This window comes from Hirundo rustica, chromosome 28 (assembly GCF_015227805.2).
Source record: "Hirundo rustica isolate bHirRus1 chromosome 28, bHirRus1.pri.v3, whole genome shotgun sequence".
In the NCBI taxonomy this organism is placed as follows: domain Eukaryota; kingdom Metazoa; phylum Chordata; class Aves; order Passeriformes; family Hirundinidae; genus Hirundo; species Hirundo rustica.
In genome coordinates this window covers 3658538-3684842 of record NC_053477.1, presented here as the reverse complement: position 1 = coordinate 3684842, position 26305 = coordinate 3658538, and the positions used below count along the sequence as shown (strand labels likewise).

At 55.8% G+C, this 26305-nt stretch overlaps 1 protein-coding gene across 2 annotated transcripts in view; it reads right to left on the bottom strand.

The window, feature by feature from the left end:
* BIN3 (bridging integrator 3) overlaps positions 1 to 22298 on the bottom strand; it is a 44210-nt gene extending 21912 nt beyond the window's left edge. The window contains exons 1-4 of one of the 2 annotated variants that reach the window (XM_040087688.2): positions 22253 to 22298; positions 9645 to 9693; positions 2719 to 2759; positions 2034 to 2095 (exon numbers count right to left, since the gene is read on the bottom strand). In XM_040087688.2, coding sequence (XP_039943622.1) covers positions 2034 to 2095; positions 2719 to 2759; positions 9645 to 9693; positions 22253 to 22260 — 160 coding nt within the window. In that variant the 5' untranslated portion in view covers positions 22261 to 22298. Of the gene's footprint in view, positions 1 to 2033; positions 2096 to 2718; positions 2760 to 9644; positions 9694 to 15552; positions 15571 to 22252 lie in introns of those variants that run through there. The other variant, XM_040087689.1, reaches the window with a different exon arrangement.
* Between the last annotated feature and the right edge of the window lie 4007 nt (positions 22299 to 26305).

Genomic DNA, 26305 nt, shown 5'->3' with positions numbered 1-26305 from the left:
CCCTCAGGGTGGCCTTCAGGAGGGTCTGCACTGCTCTTTTGCTCATTAAACACGTGAGATGAAGCTCCAGTTAAAGGAATTTCAGATTTGAGAGCTCCTCACAGCCTGAACAAACCTGAGCCACGGGAATCCCGCGCGTTACCTGCCCCTCATTCCAAAGGAGAGCTTTTACCTCCCCTTCAAGAACATCCTCCTGCTCCCTCAGATCCTATTTGGTTTGGAAAGAGGGTGGGGAAGGGGCTGAGTGATCTCCAGCCAGGGGACAGGGAGTGCTGCTAACACCCCACTCCCTCTTTGCTGGCAGGGCACAGGAAGAGCCTCGCTGGGACATTTCCGCGCGCAGGAATCGCTCCCGCTCCGAGCTGAGCTTTTTGGGAAGAAGGTGGAGGCTCGAGCCGCCAGCCCCACTTTGCCAGGGAGTGTTTGCAGGCAGGGAAGAAACAACCCCCTGAGCATGGAGGGGCGAGACAGGAGGACAAAACGCTGCCGTCCTCGCCGGATTTGGGGGCTGGATGCTGGGAATGGGCACTGCCAGGTGAGGAGAGCCAGGCTCAGGGGCTGACCCGATCCACCTCCTTCTCCTTCGGCCCTCCCTCAGCGGGCTGTGTGCAGCACCTCTCCCTCCACTCATCATTTCAAGCCTCTAAATGAGAAATCAGATCTTCCTGGCTCCGGCCAAGGCTCGTTTGTGACTCTGCCATGTAACAGAACGGAAAAAGAAAAGTCCTCCCACAGCTCCTCCGGGACTTGAAATGCTCCATATAAACAACGCCCACTGCAAGGGAGGGGAGGGGAATCCTTAACAAGGAAAAACTTACCAAGGATCCCTGACAACGACCAGAGTCCTTGGAAAGGGCACTTTTCACCCTGGAAAAGCGTCCTGGGCGTCTGCTGCTTTTCCCACCCCTCTCCCAAAGTTGGGAGGAGCACGGGAAGAGCCCGGATCCGTGTTTGTGCCAGGCAATGTCCACACACACACACACGCAGGTGAGAGGCTGGATGACGGAAAGCCCCGAATTCTCCTCCTTGCCGCTGCCCTGCCCCGCTGTGACCCCGATCCCAGGGGATGAGCGCCGGCCCAGCGCAGCCCACCCCTGTTTGCGCTGGTGCCTCTGCCTTGGCTCCCGAGCTGTGGGGGCCAAGCAGGGACCGCTCCAAAACGCACGGCTGGGAAAAATCCATCTGCGTTTGGAACAGCTCCTCCGGCTGCAGGTTCCTGCCCTGCTCAGCTCCGTCACCAGGATCCAACAAATCCAGCTCCCAGTCCTCCCTCCCCACCTCCAGTGGATCTCTGCACAGATTCCGACCAGAGGGACGAGAAGGGAGCTGGGAGGTGGGACAGGACACCTGTGAGGGCGGATGTCACCCCAAAACGTGCAGGCAGAGCTGTTTATTGCTTCCTCCATCGCCCACTGCCACGAGGGGAAGCCAAAACGAGCGGCCACCGGGGGAATGAGCCGGGTTATTCCCGAAGGAGAGCTGCCAGGTCAGCATTTCCCACGGGAAACACGGCCAGCTGCGTCCAGCTGTGTCCAGCTGTGTCCAGCTGTGTCCAGCTGTGTCCAGCTGTGTCCAGCTGTGCCCTGCAGACCCCCCAGACCCACCCTGGGGCTCCAGAGAGGGAGGAGAAAGGAGGAGTGAAGGAGGTGACAAAGCGCTGCTGGCACAATAGGCTCAGCTGGAGCTGCTCCTGCTGGATAACCTGAGACCTGGAATATCCTGGGTTTGGTTTATTTTATTTATTTTTTTTTTTTTTCAGTGGCAGAAATTGAGGCAAAGAAAAGAAAGGGACGTGTCCAAGGCCACAGAGCTCAGGAGAGAGGGACTGAGCCCGCAGCACTCTCTGTGCTCCCTGGGCTGAGCTGCTGCTCGCAGCCCTCTCGCAGATGGCCTTGTAACTAAGCAAACTGAGTGGGACTGAGCTCTGGATTTGTTTTCCAGACTTGTCACACATTACTCATGTGATCTCGAGAAAAAGTCACTTCATCTCCCTGTGGCCAAGTTCACAGTCTATGTATCCTCCAGTCACTCACCCAAATCTGCATCTGTGCTTTTCTTCATATCCTTCTGAAGTTTTTTGGTCTGATCTTCCAATCTGAAAGATGGGAGGAAGAAGGCAAAGTCGGAATCTTGGAAAGAAAAGAAACCCGAGTGTATCATACGTGCAACAAATCATTTACGGGCTGAATATGCTGGCTTCTGGTGGGAGTTAAAAATACCCAGGCAAGGCTCGATGGAAGTTCAGCGCAGCTCAGCCCTCTCGGGTTGTTTTCAGATGGTTTTTAACCTTTTCAAGTTGGTGATCTCTTATTCATGGCTCACATATTTCCTGAAAGTTCTCACACTTAGCACAAATGGCAAAGCCAGAACGCTTCCAGATGATCCCTGAGAGCTCCTGGGACACAGGCAGGATGGCAAAGCCACTCCTGGTCCTCGGAGGCGCTGGGCTCTTCGGGGACCCCGCTGTTTTCTGGCGATTTTACACCTTTTTTTTTTTTTTTTTAATTTTTAAAGCTGCCAGAATCTACAACCCCACCGCAAGCACTTCTGAGGGACGCCTTTGAACGCTCAGAGAAACCCCGAAGAATTGGAAATTACAGGGCAGCCAGGGATTTGCTCACTGGGAAGAGCATCCCTGGCTAAAATTCCCTGGGAAGATGCGAGGAGAGGAGGGAAGCACGCGGCCGGTCCTGTCCGACCAGTGTGGTTGATACTCACTGCTGCAGCTTCCCATATTCCCTTTCAAAGTCTCTCTCCACCTGTGGAAAGAAGAGATGGAAATCAGCTCCAGGGGACTGCGGGGCAGGGAAAGCTTTCCCTGGGAAGCGCCGAGCTGAGCCCAGCACAGGCTGCAGCTTTAATGGGAGTTACGCCTCCAAAGTAAAGGAAAAAAAAAAACCCAAAACTTGGGGCTTTTTGAGCCCCAGACTCTCTTGGGGCTGGCACCAAATATGTTCAGCTGGAGCCAAGGATGCGCTCCAGGACATGGATTGGGAGCTGATGGGATAAGATGCAGGGAGGTCACAACCAGCTCAGTGCTAGGGGACGAGCTCGTGTTCTCTCCCCAAAAACTATGGGGAGCTGCTTCGACCCTGAGGTGGGCCTGGCTGTCTCCTCCTTCCTCATCCTCAACAGGAAGGTGAAATTCCCCCCAAACCACCAGGGAGCTCTCCCAGCTCCGCATTATTCACCCCTCCACACACTCCTCACCCCTAGAACAGCTCCCTCCCATGAAATTCTTGGGCTGGAGCACAATCCTGCTGGACTGTGACACCTCCAGAAGGGAGGGGAACCCTGAGCTCCGAGCTCCGAGCTCCAGCCCAGCCTTCTCCCGATGCTACCTCAGTGCCTGCTTCCCTCCTACTTGCTTGCTGGCAGCAAACCTCCAGCGATAGGAGATATTTTAAGGAACTTTCCTTCCATGCTGACTGTTTTAACACACTTAAAACATTCATTCCACACCTCGTCAACCAGAGAAGCAAATGGATTTCAATTGACCAGCCAAGAGTAAATCCGTGCGCGTTTGTTGTCATGGGATCGGCACTGGGTTCAGTTGTGTTGTCAAGCTCCTGTGCTATTAAGGAAATGCGGAGTGCTGGGAGCAGCCAGGACTAGAAGGATCCAAAGGTTTGTTCCAATTCTCCCTGCTGGCCCCGGGATTTCAATCCCAGGCTCGATGCGGCACCGCAACGTTTAATGGGGACGTTTGCTCTGCAAAGCAGAATTGCTGCTCAAAGCTCGGGGGCGGGGGGGGGGTGTTAAAGATGGAGCTCGGTTTTCTTAAAATCTCCTTTTTTAAACATCTTTTTGGGCTGCACTCTGAACTCCAGCGCTGTGGCAGGCAGCGACCAGCCGAATTCCAGCCCCATCCCAGCGCCCAGCTGTCCGCACCATCCTCTCCCACCATCCGGGGGACGCGAGCTGGGCTCTCTCCCCCTTGCCTCAACCCTCTGCTCCAAAAAAAAAATAAACAAACCCCCCCAAAAAAAACCCAAAGAAAAAAAACCCTCCCCAGAGCTCTCCAGCTCCTTTTTCGTGCTGCTAAAATTGGGCTCTGGAGAGAACAGCCAGGGAGCAGTGTGGGGGCAGCTCACACGACTTGGCGTTCGGGGAGCCGCAGCCATCCGCGGCAGCTGGCGCCCTGCAGGTCAGGTAACCGGCACGTAGTAAAACTCAAACCTCTGTCCCCGCGCCTGTTCCGGCTGCTCAAACACCCAGGGAGTATTGCACTCTATTTATAGGCCTTAGGTGTGAATTGTTTTGGTCGCAAACCCCGCGGGGTCGGGCACGAGTCAAAAATATTGCTCCCTCCCCTCCCCTTCTGAGAGGCCGGGGGTGTCACTCGCTCAGCGCTCCCTCTCCGCGTTTAGGAGGATCTGCTCGGCAACCGATTCCTCCAAAAGCTGCAGGGTTTGGCTGCGGAACACCTGCGAATGTTCAGGGGGTTCTGTCGTGGTTTTTTGGGTTTGGTTTTTGGGTTTTTTTTGCTGTCAGATTCGCCCGTTTCCGCGCAATGAGCGAAAGGCGTCATATGGAGCAGCTTCCAGGAGAGCTGGAGAGGGACTTGGACAACAAATGGAGGGACGGGAGGCAGGGAATGGATTCCCACTGCCAGAGGGCAGGGTTGGATGGGATTTTGGGAAGGAATTCCTGGCTGGGAGGGTGGGAAGGGGCTGGGCTGGGATTCCCAGAGGAGCTGCGGCTGCTCCCAAATCCCTGGCAGTGCCCAAGGCCAGGCTGGACCACCCTGGGACGGTGAAAGGTACCCCTGCCCACGGCAGGGGCTGGAACAAGATGAGTTTAAATCTCCCTTCCCACCCAACCATTGTGGATTTTAGGATTCGTTCCATAAAGGCAAAAACCCTCCCCACCCTGCGACCCCCCTGGGTGCTGCAAACCCCCCAAACCTCCCGAGCTCCCCCAAACCCAAACCCCCATCCCAGCGCCGGATCGGCATCCACGGGGGACGGAGGTGACTCCACGCAGAGACGCTTCAGCTGCCCAGCCTGACTCACATGCCCAGCCCCAGCTCGGAGACAGCTGCCCGAGGACTGCTCTTATTTTTCACGCCCACAGGCAGCAACTGGCTCCCAGTCCCCACAGTCTGCGAGCTCCCGGAGCCTCCCGGAGCCCGGATATCCCGCAAGAACAGCTCCGAGCAGCTCCGGAGAGGGAAAAGCCGCTCTCACGTGCTCCCAGCCAGCAGAGGCACAGGCAGAGCCCTGCAAGGAGGACAGGCTGGGAAGGTTTTGCAGAGCACGCAGTAATTCCCGCTCCCGGTAGCTATCCGTGGTCACACGCAGCCGGCAGAGGCTGTGGAGGAGAGGATTATCACGTTAAGAGTAACGAGAACAAGAAGTACAGGCAGGAAAATTACAATATCCTGAAGGGAAGTTTCCGTATTATTCAAATAATCCCACTGCTCCGCAGCCTCTTTCTGAAAACTCCAAATCAAACCGTGCTCTCTGTATTGAACCTTTTTTTTTTTTTAATTTTTTTTTTTTTTTTTCTTCCAGGCACAGGGGGCTGGGTAACGCAAAAAAATCGCTCGTCTCGGGGTTTTTATTTAAATCTACATCACGAGCGACGAGCTCTGGAAAGCTCAGAAATAAAACAACGTTCTCTCCTTCACCCAGTTCTTTTGTTGTTGTTGTTGTTTGCAAACACTGGGCCTCCCACCTGCCAGCAGATCCCTCCTGCTTGAAGGGCAGGATCATCATCATCATCATCACCATCATCATCATCATCACCACCACCGGGGTGATGAGGCAAAGGAGCAAGATTGAAGCCAACACTACAAAGAGATGGAAATAAGGGACTGTCAGGAACTTTCCTATCCCTCTGGGGTTCATGTTTTTTCCCTGGAGGAGGAAGATGAGCTGATTTCTGCATCTTCCAGTGGTCTCAGCCTCTCTGTGGATCTTGGGGAAAAAGAGGGAAGCGCGTGTTTCCTTCTCCCTCTTCTCCAAAATAATAAAAAAAAAGAGAAACCCATAGAATTAGGCCATGAATCCTGTTCTACGATGGAATTTCTGCTGAGCTTTTGCCACCCCATCCAGAATTTCGAGGTGAGTTCTGTGGGTGAATACTCTGAGAGCTGCAGGTGGGTCTGGGATGTCACGGACTCCACCCAGCAAGATCCCCACCCACAGCCCCATCGTGCAAGGAACCTCCCGGAAAAGCGGCAAAGGGAAAAAAGGAGGCAGGAGGCACCTCCCAAGCGCAGAGACCACATCGGCCAGAAAAGATGGAAGGGAGAGAGCGAAAATGAGCAAAACCGATTTAAGCGGCACCGCCGGAATTCACCCCGGCACTGCGGTGACGTTCGCTCCGCTGCTTTGGGATTTCCAGCTGGCTGGGGGAGCCACGGCCGCAGCGGAATCCTGCTGCTCACCCGGCTCCTCCGTCCCGACATCCCTGGGGAAGGCAGAGCTGCTGGGATGAGTCAAGGAAGGGAGGTTTGGCAGCTCAGGTCTCCACTCCCTGCCAAGCTGACTCAGGCCAGCGAGGAGGAGGAGGAGGGCGAGCGCTCTGAGTCAGCCCAGGCCAGAGAGGGGAGCGGGGAAGGGAGAAAACCTCGCTCGCCCCGTCCCCAGCGCCCCGCGGCGATGCAGGCTCGGCTCCCCGGCTCCCTGCCTGCTCGGATCATCCCGGCCCCGGTGAAGGGCAGGGAGCAACCTCGGGGGGACAGGGGTGAACTGCAGGAGAGCCGGGGCAGACGAGACGCAGGCTCCTGCTGGGAGCAGGGCTGTCCCGAGGGAGGGAAGAACATCTCTGCCATAAGAGGCTGAGCCATAAACATGGAGAGATATAATTCTAACAGGTTTAACTCCTATCACTGGGCATTAGTTTAATTGGGCCGTGGGCCCGTGGCCCTGCTGACAGCAGGTCCTCTCCTCTCCCAGCATTAGATCCTCCCAGCCGGCTCCCGGAGCCCGGTGACAGCTGCTCTTTTCAGAGAGGAGGGCACAGATTACGCTGTCTGGAATTGGATTTGCCCAGGTTAAGGTGGAAACAAAGCACAGCCACGTCTGGGGATGGGGGAGATCACCTCGGTTCACCAGCTGATATTTTCTGCCGGGGTTTCCTTCTCCCTCAAGAGCTCAACCGTGCCTGACACCGTGCCCTTCTCCAAAGGATCACAAGCGAGTGGGCACGGGGAGTCATGACTAATTCCTCGGCAGCCCAGGCAAATTGCTTTTCAGGACTTACTCCTGGCCTAGATCTGACACCAGCCCCAGCACGGAGACAACAAAAAAGCTCCTCTGCCTCGCTGAGCCTCTCGGCAAAGCCACCCCCCCTCTCCCGACTCCAGTCCCAGGCCTCACGGAGAGCCAAAGAAGTTACATCCTAACAAACGCTGCTGGTTGGGTTTTTTTTTTTTTCCCCTTATCCTTCCCCCTCACCATCCTCTTTTGTGGTCCGGTCTCTGTGAGTGGGAGATCCTCTCCCCACAACCACTTCCCTTCCGACGGGCTTGGGATGCAGCCCTGGAGATGCCACACCTTCCCCACTTCCTGCAGCGGGCTCCGGAGCCCAACATCTGGAATATCCCAGCCCTTGGCTGCTGCTGCTGCTGCTGCTCCCCAAGGCCTGCACAGATGGAAACGTCTCAGCCTGCAACTGGGAGGTAAATTTGGGGGCCTGCAGCTCAAAGCAACCCCATCCCATCCACACCACGCCATGGAATGCCTGATCCCGGGGGATTTCCGTGGTTTCCTGCCGTTTGTTCCGCTTTGAAGAGATGAGCTCTTCAAAGTTCCAAGGTTTAGGGCTTCCTGTTTTCTGCTTTCTCTGTATCTGGTGCCTGGAGAGCAACACCACCACCATCACCGTCAGCATCATGATCATTATCATCATTATCATCATCCCAGAGCAAGTGGAAGTTTTTCAGAAATCAGTTTCCAGCTTTGCTGACAAAAAAAAAAAACAAAAAAAACCCCATGTTCCTGGGGAGCTGAGGAAGGAAGGAAGGAAAAGGAAAAAGGGCTGTAAAGGCTCTGGGTGCTGAATGAACCTCTGCCTGCCGGATATTCTGAGCTGTTCTATTTAATACACACACATGTATATATAAGCAAAGGCTGCCAACTGCTTCAGAACAGCACATTCCAGCAGCTCCGGGGAAGGGAAGAGCTCAAAGGTGCCTCCGCTCATCTGCAGGGAGCCTGAGCTCAGGGATGGCTGATTCTAGGGGAGAAAAACCTCTCCCAACAGCGAAGGCAGCAGGAGGGGAGGGAAACCAGCAAGGGAATCGAATATATTCAACTGGGATGTGAGAGTGGGTGGGCTGGAGATGCCCAGCAGAGCCGGCTGAGACTCCCAGAGCAGTTGGTTCTTGCCCCAGCCTGGAAGGACATCGGCGTTGGGAACACTGGGAAAGGCAAAAACGTGCAGCAGGGAATGTGGGGGCTCCCGACACGAGCTGGGAGAGGTGTGAAGAGCCGAGGCTGGGCTGCCTCACCTGAGGGGTCACAGGCAGCAGCACCTTGCTGGTGGATCGCCAGCCCCTGGAAAAGGGCGGCCGAAATCACGGAAAAAAACCGCGGAGGGATTTCAGCAGCCCTCGCCTCCGTCGCCTGCCTGGCTGAAATTCTGTGCTGACAGTTTGGAGCTGTTGCAGAAAATCGCTGCTCCACGGCAGCAGACAACCACCAAAGCCTTTAAAATAAAACATGACAATCAAGCCTGGAAGGGAGCGGTGGGATCAGCCCTCTGCCTCCGGGAGAAAATGTCGTGTCCCAAGGAGAAACTGCCCCAGGAGCGCGGGTGCCCACGCACCCTGCGGAATTAGCCGAGCGTCCCGGAGAGGAAGGATCAGGGATGTCAAGTCTGTGCAGGGGATTAGGTCACCAGCGCTGGTAGAGGGACGAGCTCTGCCCCACTCTGCCTCTCAGGGCTCCCTTTTTTAGAGCAGGTGTCTCCAGGTGAGTTTTCAGGGCCAGCTCCTGGGAGGTTCCACAGATTTAATTTTTTGGGGTTTTTTTTTTGGCACGGGACAAAAGTAAAGCCAAGCTGCTTAAGAAGGGAAAATACCACAGCCAGCTGCAAGCAGCAGCACTTGGGGTAGGAGCCTCAAATCCACGGGAATACAAAATGCTTTTTTAATTTGCTTTTAAAGCAAATGCTGTGCAGCACAAATTAATTCACGCCCGAGCACTAAGCATCTCAGCTTATAAGCCTTTCTTTGGAAACAGTTATATTCAGCGATCTGAACCACTCCTCCTCCTCCATCTGCTCCGAAAGGATGAACAAACAAGCCATTGCTGAAAGAAGGAAGGAAGGAAGGAAGGAAGCAAACCCGTTCAGCCATCTCCGAGGAAAACTGTGCCAGACCAAGAGAGCTCTTTTCCCCCACCCCACACGCGCGCGCACGCCCCTCCCAATAAAACAAAAAAAAAAAACAAAAAAAAAAAAACCAAAAACCCATAATCCCAACAGATCCCAAACCAAAACAACTCTCCCAGGATGGGGCTCCCCCTCGCTCCTCGCACGAGGAGCCGAGCGCTGGTCACACGCGGCAACAGGTTCTGCTGCTCCAGCTCCCTCCCACACGCCGCAAAATGGGACGAGTCAAAGTGCCGGGCTTGACTCATCAGCCACATGATCCCAGGCTGGAGCTAAAAACGGGGAACTGGTTTACTCACTGTCTTGGGTACAATCTGTTTCTTGGGCTGCCCGATCTTGAACGGGATCCTGGAAAAGAGAGAGGAGAAGGGAACGTGGGAGCGGCGACGATGCCGGGGGAGCCGGCGCTTGGGGTTGGGGTTGTTTTGGGGGGGCAGCCCCTCGTTCCTGGCACTGGGCATCCCCCCCAGAGGCTGGGAAAGGCTGGGAGAGGCTGGGAGAGGCTGGGAGAAGCTGGGAAAGGCTGGGAAAGGCTGGGAAAAGCTGGGAAAAGCTGGGAAAGGCTGGGAGAGGCTCCTCAGCATTCCACAGCTTCCTCCCGAGGGGCAGCTCCGACCTCTGCTCTGTGACAGGACCCAAGGAACACCCAAGGAGGGTCAGGCTGGGTTTTAGGGAAAGGTTCTTCCCCCAAAAGCTGGAATAAGCACTGGCACAGCTCTCCAGGGAATGGGCACAGCCCCGAGGCTGCCAGAGCTCCAGCAGGGTTTGGACAACGCTCCCAGGGGGGCACAGGGTGGGATTTTGGGGTGAATGGAGCTGCACTGGATGGTCCCTGTGGGTCCCTTCGATTCTCCAAGAGCCACCCCACAGAGATCAGCCCCACACCAGATCCTCCCTCCACCCCAAATCAAGGTGAGGATGCTCCACGAGCAGCTGAAGAACCCGCGCTGCTTGAAACCAACAACCAATTTTATCCTGCTGCGGAGGATAAAATAATACAAAAAAAAAAAAAAAACCACACCAAAACCAAAAGAACAAAAAACCAACCCAAACAAAGCCTGTAAATATTTAGAAAGAGGATATTAAAAAAAGTAACAACCCGGTGTCTGGAGCTGCGAGCTGCTTCAAAGGATTCCTCTGCTCCAACAGCTGGAGGAGCGGCTCACCTGCCAGCACAGCCTTCATTCTTAAAATCCCTAATTCCCAGGAAAATCTGGGTTACCTGAATGTGAGGAGTACTCTAAATAAATTACACAACATATGTAAGGGTGGCTGGGTCAGCTGGGAGCAACCACGCAGGCGGCCTAAAAATAATTGGATTTCTTTCACCTATCAGTATAATGAAAATCCAGGAATTCAACTGCTGTTGTCAATGGATTTAATTAAGTTAAAGAGGTGCTGCTTAGTTAAAGCATCTCAGTCAAAATCTCCCAGGGTTTTCTGGGTTGTGATGCTTTAAATAAATAGAAGAAATTGAGGTCATAATGACATTAAAGTGTTTGGGGTTGTTTTTTTTTTTTTTTTGCCAGAGATGTTTCACCTCCAGCTCATCTTCATCCCATCCCATCCCATCCCATCCCATCCCAAATCTGCTCCAGGGGCTCCTGGGAAAGCGTCTGAGTCTCCTCCTGAGAATTTGGACTGGACCAGCCCAAATTCTCATGCTGCTGCACAAAACTTGAGCTAAAGCCACGGATTTTGGGGCTGTGGTGGCCGCTGCTCCCGCTGCCTCCCATCGCTGGTTTTCCATTTGCTTCCCACCAGCTCCATCCAACAGCTGCAACCTCAGGAAATATATTTTTTTTAATCAGTGTAACCTGCTGTAAAATCCAGCAACAGGAGAAAGAGTTTGCAATGGAAGAACGAGCGGGATGAAGCGAAAAAAAAAAAACCCGGATTATCCAAACTCCGAACCTCGCTCTTCCCACTTTTCCCGATGTTTTCAACCCAACGCCGTAATTACCCGCCGGGAATAATCCAGGGCTGCACCCCCTGTGACCCTCCCTGAGCAGCTCCGGAGCCAACCTGAGTCACCAGGTTTAAATTTAAATTTAATTTTTTTTTTTTTTATTTTTTTTTTCGGGAGAACTTCCTGTTTATGGTTCTCCGCCCGGGACCGGTGTAATTTTGGGTTTAACCCTTTCCAGCTCCTGTGGCAGCGTGAATCAGCCTCCTTTTATAAACAAACACCACTCTGCTGTATAATTTCCCCCGTCAATAACTGGGGGGTGTGGCGCCTTACAGGAAGAAAACAAAAATATATGGATTTTTTTTTTTTTTTTAATTTTTTTTTTTTTTCCCCCTTTGTGTTTTCCTCCGTGGGTCAAATATAAACCGAAATGAGGCACCTCCCTCCCGCCACCCGCAGCCAGGTGCCGTCACTTGATGTTTTTGGAAGTGATGCCATCAACTTGGTGGTGAAAGGATTAAAAAAAAAAAAAAGAGGATTTTGTTCTGGGGGGAGTGTTATCCCAGTTAAAAACCAGTTTGCCACTCTCTGGCAGAGCGGGAAGAAGCGGGGAGCTGGAGCCAGGCTGGTTCTTAGTGGGAAAGGATAATTAAAAAGGTGATTAAAGCATTCCCTGTGCACAGCTGGGGGGGTACAGAGAGCACCCCAAAGCGGTGCTGTGCACTGGAAAAACGCTGAAATCCAGGGAATTCTGGTAACGGGGGGGATGCGGGGTAGGAAAAGCCACGGCTCAGCTTTGGTTGGGTATCAGAGCTGGGAAGGGAAGGGAAGACAGGAGGAGCACAGAGGGTGCTGCCCCATCCCATTCCCCATCCTCACCCCACCACGGAGGGAGAGGAACCCCAAAACAAAATCTCTTTTTTTTTTTATTTATTTCCTCCCAGAAACAAAGGGAAGTCAGAGGAGCGCTGCAAATCCCCCGTGCAGCAGTAAATATCTCTATCAGCATCGTGATGCCACTTGGTAATTATGTCTGTCTCAGTAAAACCTCTAAAAAAAATAACCTTGTGCAAGTCAGGTCTGTTCCTCGGGTTTTGGGGTTTTTTTTTTTACAATTTTACATAATTTTCCTGGTTTCTAAATCACTGCCTTTTAATATGATTCTCTGGGAGGGTTGGGAGGTGGGGGGGGGGAAGATGGATGAGCAGGAAAGAAAGGAGGAAGAAAAAAAAAAAAATAAAGAAGATGAAAGGTATGGATTTTATTGGAGCTTTTAAAACCAAATGGATTCACCCCACGCCTCGAAACTGCTGCTGGCACCGAATTTTCGTCCCTTTGGGAGTCGTGTCCCTGCCTGCAAAATTCCGGGGGGACAAAGTGCAGCTGCCACAGCAACACCACAACCGTGTGCTTCCAAATTAAGTTGGTTTTTTTCTTCTTTTTCTGGTCAGAAAACGCACGATGGGGAATAACACAAACAAACTGGGGGGAGGTGGATCCGTGTCCACCCCTGCCACGAATTCCCACGGATCTCCCTCGTACCTCCAAAGCTGAGCTTGGCTTTATAAACACCAAAAAAACCCCACCCCAGAATCGGTGTTTTTTTATTTTGTTTGGTTTTTTTTTTTTTTCCCCCTGATGGCTGCTTTCTGCTGAGCGAGAGAGAAAGCTGGGGCTGTGTTTGGGGTGTGAAATCCCTTGAAATCCCGTTCCTGAAGAGCCGAGAGCGCTGAGTCACAGCCGGAGCCTTCCCAGCCCATGGGGGGAACATCCCAACCCCTGGCAGCCCCCTGCCCACCTGGAGTTTGGGAAAACAACGGGGTTCAGAGGGGAGGGAGGAGGGTGAAACACCGCAGGGAGAGGGTGGGAAGAGCTTAAAGTAGGGGGGGGGGGGAAAAAAAATTAAAAAAAAAAGTGTGGGTGGAGAGAATCCTGCGAGCTCTACTCGGGGATGCTCAGGAACCCCAGGGAGGGGAAGGTGGGAGAAGCTGTGGCTGATTTTCTCCCAAGTTTTCCTCGGCAATCTCATCTATTTACTTGCCTTCTCCATGTGCAAACGCAGGGCCACGCACGCCAAAGCAGCGAATTCTCCCCTGGATGCACGGGAGAGCTGGAAATAAAAACCTCCCAGGCAGGGGAAAGGGATACAGCTCGATGAGGTCTCTGGGGAGCTGAGCCTTAAAACGTGGAGCTCCCACTCCCCTGGAAGGGGAATCGTCAGCAGGAATCGCTCAATCCTCGCGAAATTAGGGCGGAATTGTCCTTTCCTGGCGTGGCCATCAAAGCCTGGCATCACCCCTGGCCGTGGGGAGCAGGGATGGAGCTCAGAGCGTGCCCAGGGGATGAATTCCACGCGGGATGTGATCCCATCTCCCAGCTTTGCCACCCCTAATCAGGCCCCAGAAGGCCCTTGGCAGATAAGCGAGGGATAAACACCAAATATTTTCACCCACAGCTGATAAAATGCTGCCCCCGGGGACGCTGAGCTGCCAGGCAGGGACTGGGGAGGGAGGGAAGGACGGACAGACGGATGGACAAGCAGGGACAGGGACAGCAGGGGCTGGGGCAGTTTGGATGTTCATTAATTTGGGAAAAGTGACACGGAGCCCCTGAATTCAGTATTCCCGCCCCAGGTGGGCACGAGTGGCATTGGCAGGGGACCCGCAGGTGCCGCTTTGGCATGAACTGGTGGCCGAAACTGGTTTTTACTGGTACCGCTGCCAGACCACCGGCTAAATCCATGTTTTGTGGGAAGTGCCCGCTTCCCGTGGAAAGTTTCAGGGATTTTTTTTTCCCCCTCTCTCTCTCTCTCTCTCTCTCTCTCATCGAAACCCCAAGCGCCAGCATCGCCTGGATCCCCGCCAGAGCTTCTCACTCTTTGAAATTCCACCAAAAATCTCAATTCCTTCACCGGAAAGAAACCTCTCCGTGCCTGCAGGCAGGAGGATGACACCCAGCCTCCCGCGCTGCGGCGGTGACCCCGACCCTCCCAGCCTGGTTTTCCCAAGGATTTTGGCACGAAGGATTCTAAAAACCTTTACACCTGGTCCTCTGCGCGGACAAAAAACCATCCCAAAGCAGAAAGTGGCTCCTTCCCTGAGCTCTTCCCTTTGGAAGCTCCTGGGTTGGGAATGGATTCGGCTCAAGGTGCGGCCGCATCCAGAAAAGCTCCTGCTCGTCCCAGAGGGATCCAAGCGCTCCTGCAAATCCCGACAGGAAGGTCGGGAGCGCTCCAGGAAGGATGTGAAGCTTCACCTTCCCACTCTGCTACGGAGAGAACTCGGCTGAGCTTCTCCTCCCTCTCCGCTCGGATAAAGCTTCCCTGCGGGATGGGGGTTTAGGGAAGCGCTTTTCCAGGATAAGGGAAAGCCAGGAAGCTCCAAAGAAGCTGAGAGGCCTTTGCTGAGCAACATTCCAGAGCCTCATCCCAACCCGCGCAAGGAAACCCAGCGCACGGGAATCTCGGAAAACTCAAGATCCCTCGTCCCTAAAAACCACCCAAAAAGCGCAAATCCACGGGCGGGAGGGGATGGCAGCCGTGCCCAGGTGAGCCAGGCAAGGAGGGCAGGCTCAGGTTAGGCACGAATCTCCCGGATGCCTCCTCGCTGCGCTCCCGGCGTGTCCATGGAAACCGTCCCACCCCGCTCCCCCCTTCCCAGCAACTCATGGCAACCGCTCCAAACACAGCGCCGAGGCAAAAAAAAAAAAAAAAAAAATTAAAAAAAAAGAAAAAAAAGAAAAAAAATTGATTCCAACGGATCACAAACAGCTTCTGTCGAGGGAGACTCTGCGCCAAATCCCCGTTTGGGTGCTCTCCTCGCGGAGATGGGAGGGGAGGGCACGGCTGGGGATGGGAGGGATGAGATCCCTCGGGAATGCCGCAGGTGAGCGCTCCCACCTGGATTCCAACCCCAGCCCTGGGAACTCGGAGGCTTTAAAGCCAAGCAGGGATGTCAGAGCTGCTGCCGCAGCGGGGGAGAAGGGTAAGAGAGGTGTAAAAAGAAGGAAGGGGAAAAAAAAAAAAAAAAAAGAGGTGCAAACATCGATTTTTCTGGATTTTAGGTCAGGCCAAGGAAAACACGGCACCTTCCCGAAGTTTGGCAGCGGAGGGACGAGCTGCTGGGAGCGGGTCCCTCTGCATCCTGCACGGAGCCGGGCGCTGTGTCAGTGTAAAGCGAATCAAAAAATAATGTCAGAATCCTCTCTCCCACCCATTCCGAGAGGAGCATGGAAAAAAGAAGGGAAAAAAAAGAAAAAAAAAAAAGAAAAAAAAAAAAAAAAGAAGATATTTTACTCACCCATCAAAAGAAAATTACTCACGCCAGGCGCGTGGGCGAGCAGAATTTTGCAGGGCTGTTTTAGGCCCTGACTATGCTACAAAAATATCCATTTTAAGCACGGTTGTGAAACGCGGTTGTGGCTCGACCGGAGCACTGGGTTGGAGGTACCTGGACGAAACAGGTGGAGAAATGAACAATTTAAGGACTAAGCACTCCGAGGCCTGGGACGGTGGCAGGGGAAGGTGGCTCTTCCCAGCTGCTCCACCCCGGGAGATGCTCGGCACGATAAAAACTTTGGGATGTGCGAAGCGCCTCCTCGCACAGGGTGGCAGGGAGGTGTTTGGGAGCCTCGCTCAGCGCTCTGGTATCCATTGCCTCATCCCAGTTCATTTCATCCCGGGCTCATCTCCCGATCCCAGTATCACTGAAACCGCCAGGGAAGGGGGAGCGCCGCCGTCGGCCACGCTGGGCTCCAGAAAAAGATCGGCATTGGTTCAGAGAGGAGAAAACGGCACCTGGGGCTGTGTTTGCACCTGCACAGCGTGGCCACGGCTCCAAAACATGGAAAACACCGGGAATAACCAACAACCTGAGCAGATCCATGGCATGGAAACGCTGGGAATAACCAACAACCTGTGCAGATCACAACATGGAAAACACTGGGAATAACCAACAACCTGTGCAGATCCATGGCAAGGAAACGCCAGGAATAACCAACAACCTGTGCAGATCATAACATGGAAACGCTGGGAATAACCAACAACCTGTGCAGATCCATGGCATGGAAACACTGGGAATAACCAACAGCCTGTGCAGATCATAACATGGAAACGCTGGGAATAACCAACAACCTGTGCAAATCATAACATGGAAAACACCGGGAGTAACCAACAACCTGTGCAGATCCATAAACCAGAAAACACCGGGAGTAACCAACAACCTGTGCAGATCCATGGCATGGAAACGCTGGGAATAACCAACAACCTGTGCAGATCCATGGCATGGAAACGCTGGGAATAACCAACAACCTGTGCAGATCCATGGCATGGAAACACTGGGAATAACCAACAACCTGTGCAGATCATAACATGGAAAACACCGGGAGTAACCAACAACCTGTGCAGATCCATGGCATGGAAACACCGGGAGTAACCAACAGCCTGTGCAGATCCATGGCATGGAAATGCTGGGAATAACCAACAGCCTGTGCAGATCATAACATGGAAAACACCGGGAATAACCAACAGCCTGTGCAGATCTATAAACCAGAAAACACTGGGAATAACCAACAACTCCACTTTGGGGCTGTGCAAATCCCTAACATGGAAAACACTGGGAATAACCAACAACCTGTGCAAATCCCTAACACGGAAAACACCAGGAATAACCAACAACCTGTGCAAATCCATAACATGGAAAACACCGGGAATAACCAACAACCTGTGCAGATCCATGGCATGGAAACGCTGGGAATAAGCAACAGCCTGTGCAGATCATAACATGGAAAACACTGGGAATAACCAACAACCTGTGCAGATCTATAAACCAGAAAACACTGGGAATAACCAACAGCCTGTGCAGATCCATGGCATGGAAACGCCGGGAATAACCAACAACCTGTGCAAATCCCTAACACGGAAAACACCAGGAATAACCAACAACCTGTGCAAATCAGAACATGGAAAACACCGGGAATAACCAACAACCTGTGCAAATCAGAACATGGAAAACACCGGGAATAACCAACAACCTGTGCAAATCAGAACATGGAAAACACCGGGAATAACCAACAACCCCACTCTGAGGCTGTGCAAACCCACCCAGCCTCCCATCCTCGGGGAGAGACAGCCAGCTCCTGCTTCCCCCCATCCCTGAATATCCCAGAAATCCCTCGCAGCCACTCCGACAGTCAATCACTGTGTAACCGCCCGTTCCCGCTCTGCCTTCCCGCGGATTCCAGCTCCGGAGTCCCCTTGGAGAGCTCCCTGCCAAGGGGCAATTCCGTCCCCCAGCCCTGCCTGAGCTTCACGCTCCCCATCAACGTTTGCTCCCCGCGTTTTCTCCTCCCAGTAAACAGCAGCTGTTGCAGAGATGGAGCTGGCTGAAAATCCCCTTTTCCCGGTGGGAATTCACCTGGAGGGGAGTGGGAAACCCAAGCAGGGAATGTTTGGGAGTCTGGTTAACAGGTTTGACCTGAGGCGGTTGGGGGAACCTTATAAAACACTTTATGAAGTTAAAAAATGAGGCAGTAAGGGGATGATACAGTCAAATCCAGCCCTCCGTTCCCTTTACTTTTAGGAGTGATGGCCAAGGGAATCACTGGATTGCACATGAGGAAGAGGGGGATGAGGATGCTCCAAGAGATCCCGATCCAAGGCCTAAGGGAAGCCAGGGAGCTCGGCTGAGATTCCAGAAACACCTCAGGTGTCCATGCAAGGCTGTGTCCCAAAAAGAGCCTACTCCTGCTCTAAATAAAGCTCAGCCTAGAAAGGAATTTCTAGGAATCTCACTGCCAGGAATCAGGAATTTCGGGGTTCAATCCAGGCTCTGTCACCAGCAGGAGCCCCCTGGAACAGTTTTTCTGTGTCGGTACAAGGGTCATCGCTGTGTTCCCAGGAGCATTCCATGTTCCTGGAGCATTCCCTGTGTTCCAGGAGCATTCCCTGTGCTCCTGAGAGCATTCCCTGTGTTCCTGGGAGCATTCCCTGTGTTCCTGGGGGCATTCCCTGTGTTCCTGGAACATTCCCTGTGCTCCTGAGAGGATTCCCTGTGTTCCTGGGAGCATTCCCTGTGTTCCCGGGAGCATTCCCTCTATTCCTAGGAACATTCCCTGTGTTTCCAGGAGCATTCTGTGTTACTGGGAGCATTCCCTGTGTTCCTGAGAGCATTCCCTGTGTTTCCAGGAGCATTCTGTGTTACTGGGAGCATTCCCTGTGTTCCTGAGAGCATTCCCTGTGTTTCCAGGAGCATTCTGTATTACTGGGAGCATTCCCTGTGTTCCTGAGAGCAATCCCTGTGTTCCTGGGGGCATTCCCTGTGTTCTGGGAGCATTCCCTGTGTTCCTGAGAGCATTCCCTGTGTTCCTGGGAGCATTCCCTGTGTTCCTGAGAGCATTCCCTGTGTTCCTGGGAGCATTCCCTGCGTTCCAGGAGCATTCCCTGTGTTCCTGAGAGCATTCCCTGTGTTCCCGGGAGCATTCCCTCTGTTCCTAGGAACATTCCCTGTGTTTCCAGGAGCATTCTGTGTTACTGGGAACATTCCCTGTGTTCCTGGGAGCATTCCCTGCGTTCCAGGAGCATTCCCTGTGTTCTGGGAGCATTCCCTGTGTTCCTGGGGGCATTCCCTGTGTTCCTGGGGGCATTCCCTGTGCTCCTGGGAGCATTCCCTGTGTTCTGGGAGCATTCCCTGTGTTCCTGGAACATTCCCTGTGTTTCTGAGAGCATTCCCTGTGTTCCCGGGAGCATTCCCTGTGTTCCTGGGGGCATTCCCTGTGTTCCTGGGAGCATTCCCTGTGTTCCTGGGAGCATTCCCTGTGTTCCTGGGGGCATTCCCTGTGTTCCTGGGAGCAATCCCTGTGTTCCTGAGAGCATTCCCTGTGTTCCAGGAGCATTCCCTGTGCTCCTGAGAGCATTCCCTGTGTTCCTGGGAGCATTCCCTGTGTTCCTGGGAGCATTCCCTCTGTTCCTAGGAACATTCCCTGTGTTTCCAGGAGCATTCCCTGTGTTCCTGGGGGCATTCCCTGTGCTCCTGGGAGCGTTCCCTGTGTTCCTGGGAGCATTCCCTGTGTTCCTGGGAGCATTCCCTGTGTTCCTGGAACATTCCCTGTGTTCCTGGGGGCATTCCCTGTGTTCCTGGGAGCATTCCCTGTGTTCCGGGAGCATTCCCTGTGTTCCTGGGGGCATTCCCTGTGTTACTGGGGGCATTCCCTGTGTTCCTGGGAGCATTCCCTGTGTTCCTGGGGGCATTCCCAGCCCTCATGCAGCACAGGGAGCTTACACGGAGCCCGGGATTAACCCCACACCACTCAACACAGCATCCGCCTGCCAACAGCCCTTATATCTCTGGAGATTTCCCTTTTCTCCCCTAAAAAACCTTAGGATACGGAGCCCCGGGAGCCTGCGCCACTTCCCGGCCCTGCAAGACAAAGCTGAGCACGGAGCTCCATCCTCTTCCTCAGCTGCAGCAGCCAAGCCCCAGGAAGAGAGGGCTCAACCCAAGACTAACCGGGGCCTAAGAGAGGGGCCTAAGAGACGCACGGGGGAGCTGAGCAAAGCCCCTGCTTCCCAAAGCGGCCAGGCCTGGAACAAAGCTGGAACAAGGCCGGGACAAAGCCGGAACAAAGCTCTCCCGCTCGGCAGCGACGTCACAGCAGCGCCAGCGGGGCCGGGCCGTGACATTCCAGCGGCGGGGCGCGACCCCGACGTGTGCCAGCGCTGCCGCCGACGTCACGCCCGGGCCCCGAAGCCCCGCGCCCGTGAATGCCCCGATTCATCCCGGGAAGGAGCGGGACTGAGGGCGATTGTGCCGGAACCCCGCGGGCTCCGGGCCCCTCGTGCGTCAGCCGCACTCCGGAGGAGCGAGAGGAGGCTCGGAATCGCCCGGTTCGCCCCGCTGGCCGGGCGCAAGCTTGGATTCCTCGCTGGAAAGAGGAGAAAATGTCACGATCTGCTGGGGGAAGGTGTCCCAGAAAAAGCCAGGCGTGTTGTGGTGACAAGTGACAGTCACCGGGGACGGACGGACACCGGGGAGTGTGGGGAGACCCTGCAGCCAAATTATTCCGCATACAACAGGTTATTTAGGGATTGTTTATTCCTCGCTTTTTGGCTCTGAAGCTCCTGCTGGACCAGAGGGTCACTTCCAGAGTCCATTCCTTCAGATTCCCTGGAAAAGTTGGCTCCAAGCCCTCGTTAGCCACCACTGTCCATAACTGCTGCTGTTCTGAGGTGAGTAAAGCAAAGCCAAAGTGATGCCAGTGCATAAATGTGTATTTTTAGCCCAGATGCCCGGTTTTAATCAGTACCTGTGTGTGCCTCGCTACCTTCCTGTGGCACATTTCCAAACCACAACTTCCACAGCTCCCAACCCAAAAAATTTTCCATTGTCACCGTGGAACTCGACTTTCCAGGCAAGGAAAAGCCCTCTGAGTCCCTGATCCATCCCATCCTCTGCCTCTCACAACAGCGCTGGATCTCCGGGACTACCCAGGATGGGAAATCACACACGTCAGCCCGGATTTATTTCTAATATTATTAATTTCTAATACAATTCAGTTCAACAAGCACCAAAGGAACAAGTGCGTCCAAACACACAAGAATTCCTCTGTCCTTTTTTTTTTTTTTAAGGAAAAATGCTTTACTGCCATGGAGCTGGAGGTGGTTTTACAGCGTTTCTGAGCTATTGGGGACATTTGGGGACCCTCCGTGTACCTGCAGCAGCACCTGGGCAGGGGTCAGGGGGTGCTGTGAGGGGTGCACACCTGTGTGCGTGACCACAGGGACAGCAGGGATGAACCTGGCCAGGGCTGGGAGAAACCCAAACAGCACTGGTACAAACCCAAACAGGACTGGGATAAACCCAAAAAGCACTGGGATAAATTCAAAAAGCACTGGGATAAACCCAAAAAGCACTGGGACAAACCCAAACAGGACTGGGATAAACTCAAACAGGACTGGGACAAACCCAAACAGGACTGGGACAAATCCAAACAGGACTGGGATAAACCCAAAAAAGACTGGTACAAACCCAAACAGGACTGGGATAAACCCAAACCGCACTGGGATAAATTCAAACAGGACTGTGATAAACCCAAACAGGACTGGCACAAACCCAGCCAGGACTGGGAGAAACTCAAACAGGATGGGGACAAACCTGGCCAGGACTGGGACAAACCTGGCCAGCAACAGGAGAAATCTGACCAGGACTGGGATAAACCAGGCCAGGACTGGGACAGACCTGGCCAGGATTGGGACAAACCAAATTAGGGCTGGGACAGACCCAACCAGGACCGGGACAGCACTGGGGACCCCACTGGGGCCAGCCACCGGGACCCTCTCCAGGCCAGCACCAGCTCCGCTCCAGGCCCTGCACTGGGGCTCCCACTGGGCCAAGGCCGCCCAGCAGCGGGGCCCGCTCCGAGCCCGTCCCCGGCTCCTCCCCAGCGCAGTGCCCAGCCTGAGGAGCCGGCACCGGGCGGGGCAGTGCCGGCGGTTCCGGTTCCCCCGCCTTCCTCCGCTCCCGCTCCCGGCGGTCCCGGTTCCTCCACCGTGTCGCGGTGCCGGTGCTCCGGTTCCCCGCGGCCTGCCTCGTTCCTGGTGCCTGCCTCGTTCCTGGTGCCTGCCTCGTTCCTGCGGCCTGCCTCGTTCCTGGTGCCTGCCTCGTTCCTGCGGCCTGCCTCGTTCCCGGTGCCTGCCTCGTTCCTGGTGCCTGCCTCGTTCCTGGTGCCTGCCTCGTTCCGGGTGCCTGCCTCGTTCCTGGTGCCTGCCTCGTTCCTGGTGCCTGCCTCGTTCCGGGTGCCTGCCTCGTTCCTGGTGCCTGTCTCGTTCCTGGTGCCTGCCTCGTTCCCGGTGCCTGTGCTCCCGTTCCCCGCGGCAGCCCCGCTCCCGATGCTCCCTTTCCCCGCGGCCCGCCCCGCTCCCGGTGCCGCCGTTCCCGTTCCCGCTCCCGGTTCCCCGCTCCCGTTCCCGCTGTTCCCGGGGTCCCGGGGTCCCCCCGCACTCACCAGCTCATGTTTCCCCCTCCGCCCCGCGCCGCTCCCGGAAGCGCCGCCGCTCTCGGCCCCGCCCCTTCCGCGAGCAGCTCCCCGCCCCCTCCGGGGCCGCCGTGACGCCACGCGCTGCGGGCGTGACGTCACACGGCGGGGCAGCGTGACGTCACGGGCAGGGCGCGCGGGGAGAAGACCCTGAAATTCGTCCGATTGGGGCGCGAAGGCTGGAAATGGGGCGGGAGGGGGTGGAGTTAAACCGCTGGGAGCTGTGGAGCATCCCCGGGGTGGGCAGGGAGAAGGAATTGCCGGGATCATCCCTGGGGTGGGCAAGGAGGAGGAATTGCCTGGGTTATCCCTGGGGTGGGCAAGGAGAAGGAATTGCCTGGGTTATCCCGGGGTGGGCAAGGAGAAGGAATTGCCTGGGTTATCCCGGGGTGGTGAAGGAGAAGGAATTGCCTGGGTTATCCCGGGGTGGGGAAGGAGAAGGAATTGCCTGGGTTATCCCGGGGTGGTGAAGGAGAAGGAATTGCCTGGGTTATCCCGGGGTGGGCAAGGAGAAGGAATTGCCTGGGTTATCCCGGGGTGGGGAAGGAGAAGGAATTGCCTGGGTTATCCTGGGGTGGGCAAGAAGCAATGTTGTGGATTATCCCCAGGGTGGGCGATGGCATGGGGAGGAAATGCCCAGGAACATCCCAAAAGCGGGTGAGGGCAGGAGTGCGGAGTGCCCAGGAACACCCCGGAGTGGGCAGCGGCACAAGGAGAGGATGCCCAGGAGCATCCCTGGGGTGGGAGAGGGGCAGGAATTTCCTTGGAGCATCCTGAGCTGGATGAGGGCAGGGAGGGGAAGCCTAGGGTTATTCCCTGGGGTGGGCGAGGGCACAGGGAAGGGATTCCCGGGAGTATCCTGGGATGGGCGAGGGCAGGGGATGCCCAGGGACACCCTGGAGTGGGCGAGAGCAGGAGAAGGAGCAGGACTGCCCCCGTCAAGGAAATCCAAGAGATCTGCATCACCTTTGGAAGAGCAGGAGCACCCAATTTTGGGGAGAAACCCCCCAAATCCATCTCGAGGACGCCGGACAGGAGTGGGTCGGGCAGCAAAGTCATTTTGGTGACCAAAACCCCACCGTGTCCTCAGCAGCGACCCACCAACCACCACCACCCCTGACCCCGGGATGCAGCAGAGCCCCCCCGAGACCTGGGTGCCCTCGGACCCGCCGTCACGAGCCCAGGGTGACATCCTGGGGGTGGCGACGGGCTGGGTGCCAGCGGGCCGGTGACACCAGCCGCATGCCAGCGCACGGGGCGGAGGCCCCGGGCCGGGCGCCAGGGGTGGCTTTATCAATTAGCAGGTGGAGGTAAACAGCGCGGTAATTACAGCCAGGGAGGATGATGCTAAACTGGGAAGGTGTTACCGACACCGGTGAGGACAGGGATTAGGCCAAAAGGAGCAGGGAGGGGGGCAGATCCGGGGGTTGGGGGGAGGCACCGGCCCCCACCGGTGTCCCATTTAGTGCCGGGATGGGTGGAGAGGGGAGGTTCCGAGGTGGCCTGAGGGAAAGGGATGGATTTGGGGGCGCTGGTGGGTGTCAGAGCCAGGAGGGTTCCCCACAATCCTGTCTTGGTGTGGGCAGGGTGAGGAGGAAGAGGAAGGCTGGGGTCAGGAAGGTTTTGGCGGCCAGCTGGGCCAGGCTGCTGCTCCTGGCCCTGTCCCCACGGTGATGCCCCTCACTGTCACCTCGGGGCACAGGGGATGGGACAAGACAGGGCTGGGATGAGCCTGGATCTGTCGTCCTGGTGGCCACAGCACTCGGGGAACGTCTTCCATGGAGGCTCTGCTGCTTGTCCCCCAGTCCCGGGCACGTGCCGGGAGGATGAGTCCGGGCTCCTTCCTCCAGAACGTTCATCCAGGGGTGGGGATGGATCCACACGGTCCCATGGCGTGGGAGATGGGGGTCAGGCCATCCAGAACCATCCAGAACCATCCAGGCAGTGGCAGAAGCTGAGGCAGAGGTGAGAAGCTCAGAGAAGGATCCCACCAACATCTGTAGTCCAGCTGCACACCAGAAGCTTCTGGCTGTGAGTCCTCGTCGCTCCCGACCCCGGGCACGAGGTCGCCGCTCTCGGTGCTCCCCCTGAGCAGCAAATCCCATCCCGTGGAGAGCTCTTGGATCCAACCACGTCCTGCAGAGCCTCGAAGACCCTCAGCAGGGAGGAGCGAGGCTTCGGTGGCCTGCTGGGGACCCCGGCGCTCCCGTCGAGGAGGGAGAGGCAGCAAGTTCTGTGGAGCTGGTACGTGACTGGAAGCCCTTCCCTCCTCCCCAGAACACAGACAGCCCAGAACGGGCATGGAAAGTGCCGTGTTTCCGTAGCAACCAACATTTTTTCGTGCAAGGTGCTGCATGCACTCCCCGCGCTTTTGCCACCCAAGGGTGCTCCTCACCTTCCCGCTCCGCGCCAGGGGCGTCCTGCCCAGCGGGACGCCCGGGCCTGGCTGCCAGAGCGGGTCCCCAAGGCCTGGTGGGCTCCTTCCCTCCTCCTCCTCTTCCTCCTCGCCCGCAGGAGGAGCCCAAAGCCTTGGTGCGACCTTGGGTGGCTCCTCGCTGGGGCAGCTCCTCGGCTGTGCCCGTTCCCGGGATCTCCAGCGTTTTCCAGCGCCGGCCACGGGTGGAGACGGGCACCTCCAGCACCAGCACAGCACCCTCGGGTGCTGCTGGGGGCCGGTTCCTGCCCGCCTGAGCCGCACACGGGGACACGGCGGGGGCCCGTGGCTCCCAAACCATCCCGCAGCCCCTCGTGGCTGCGGCACCTCCGGAGCACAGAGCGAAGGACGATCCCAGCTCGTCCCAGTCCATCCCAAACACTCAAAGCACCGGGAATCCCCGCGGGGACAGTGGGGCCCACCCAGCACGGCACCCGTGGGCTCCGAAGCCGAGTCCTCAACGCCCCGAGATGCCGCCGCTGGCTGGGCCAGCTGTGCCCCGAGTCGCCGTCAGCCCCTGGTTCGCCCCGAATTAAAGCCTTTCCAAACCAGGGAGCTCGACAAACGCCCCTGGGAATGAGCAGAGCTGCCCTGGAAACGCTGGAGCAGCTCCTCCAGGCCCGGCTGCAAGATCCAAATCAAAAAGTAGGAAATCCGACAACGCTTCCAAACCCTGGGAACGCCGGGAAAGACCACGGTGCCGACACCAGCCACCGGCACCGGCGGCAAGGCCTCGGGAAAGAGGAACCTTGTGGGGAACTCGACCGGACACGCTCCAGCCCGGCGCGCACCCAGGGACCCCCGGACGCCCGCTCTGGGATCCTCCAGCACGATCCCAGCTCCGGGAGCCTCAGGCTTCCATCCTTGGGGAAAGATCCAACCACCACACGCCACCACTCCAAACATCCAAGCGCCTCCAAAACTCCGTCTTCCCACTCGTTCCTCGTGCCCGTGCCAGCGCCGGCGCTGAAACCCAAGTGGGTTATTTTTATCCCGAGCGATCCGGGCTGGGGTTTCAAAAAAAAAACAAACAAAAAAAAAAAAAAACCAAAAAACAAACAAAAGAAGAAGAAATAAAATCCTCAGGGGGCGGTTTGGCGGGCGAAGGGCGCGGGGGCATCACCGGCTGAAGCGGCGCGATCCTCTTTGGCGGCCCAAAGTTATCCCGGCGGCCGCGGAAGCCGCCGGCAAAATGGTGACGGGGTCAAGGCGGCGGCACGGGAAAAACGGGACGGGAGGACAAGGGCAAAGCAAGGACGTGGCGGGGTTTGGGGAGAGGGTGGGTGCCCCCAGACCCGGTTGGGTGCCCCCAGACCCGGCTGGGTTCCCCCCATCCCGGGAAAGAGGAGACGCGAGGACGGAGCCGGTCGCCTTCGGGGTCACCCAGCTGGGTCTTGTCCTGTGGATAAAACTGAAGGAGAGGGAGCAGGGGGGAAACTGAGGGAAAAAAAAAAAAAAAAAAAAGTGGGTTATTGGTGGGTTTTTGGTTTTTTTTTTTTTGAAAAATTCCCGTCGAAAAATAATATTTAAGGAAATACAGCGCTAGGAGAGGGGGGAAAAAAAAAATCTGTACAGACAGGTTTCAAAGT